The sequence below is a fragment of the Euprymna scolopes genome, chromosome 7 (genome assembly GCF_053919585.1).
Source record: "Euprymna scolopes isolate OS-2025 chromosome 7, ASM5391958v1, whole genome shotgun sequence".
NCBI classification, from domain to species: Eukaryota; Metazoa; Mollusca; class Cephalopoda; order Sepiida; family Sepiolidae; genus Euprymna; species Euprymna scolopes.
The window spans coordinates 153,307,464-153,308,391 of NC_136488.1; the positions used below are offsets into that span (position 1 = coordinate 153,307,464).

Consider the following 928-nt stretch of genomic DNA (forward strand, 5'->3'; position numbering starts at 1 on the left):
ACCAGTGAGTCATCTCAACTCTTTGACCCGGCAGTTCAAGAAAAGACCGCAGCTCCAGAAAGATTTCAACTCTTTCATGCAGAGAATGTTTGATAACAATCAAGCAGAGATTGCTCCACCACTCAAGGACGAGGAGGGAGAGATGGTATTTGCCAATGTTTGGTGTTTACCATCCCAAAAAGCCAAACAAAATAAGGGTTGTCTTCGACTCCAGTGCACAACACCACGGAGTATCATTAAACAATGTTCTTCTAACTGGACCGGATCTCAACAACAGCCTCATAGGAGTACTGCTTCGTTTTTGCAGGGAGGCGGTGGCATTTATGGCTGATATTGAGCAAATGTTTTTCTGTTTTCTTGTGGCAGTGGAGCACAGGAATTTTCTGCAGTTCTTATGGCATAAGGACAATGACCCCAACAAGGAAGTTATTGAATATAGGATGAAAGTCCATGTATTTGGCAACAGTCCTTCACCCGCAGTGGCAACATACTGCCTCAGGAAGTCGGTTGGAGAACACCTCGATTGCAGCCCTGCAGTTAACCAATTTGTGGGCAGAGACTTTTACGTGGATGATGGACTAAAATCAGTCCCTACTGCAGCGGATGCCATTTCCTTGCTGAGGGAAACCCGTACAGTCCTGAAGAAGTCAGTTGAAATTGCACAAAATAGCCTCCAACCACAAGGAGGTTCTGGATGCCTTCCCCACTGAGGACCTCGCCAGTGACATCAGGGATTTGAACCTTGATGTGGATGTGTTGCCTGTCCAACGCAGTCTAGGGCTCGATTGGGACCCTATAAGTGACTGCTTCACCTTCAATGTTTCCTCAGAAAGGAAACCCTACACACGCAGAGGTGTTTTGTCCACCATTAACAGCCTCTATGACCCCCTTGGGCTTGTGGCGCTGGTCATTATCCAGGGCAAATTCA

At 47.0% G+C, this 928-nt stretch overlaps 1 protein-coding gene across 1 annotated transcript; it reads left to right on the plus strand.

Annotated features, from left to right (window-relative positions):
- Nucleotides 1-341: 341 nt before the first annotated feature.
- Nucleotides 342-710, plus strand: LOC145280370 (uncharacterized). Its single transcript, XM_080132141.1, has one exon. It carries the CDS (start codon nt 342-344, stop codon nt 708-710), a length of 369 nt encoding a protein of 122 aa, XP_079988267.1.
- The last annotated feature ends 218 nt before the right edge of the window (nt 711-928 follow it).

Excerpts from the sequence above, each read along its gene's own strand:
- LOC145280370 (XM_080132141.1), top strand. The coding sequence starts at position 342 with ATGTTTTTCTGTTTTCTTGTGGCAGTGGAGCACAGGAATTTTCTGCAG.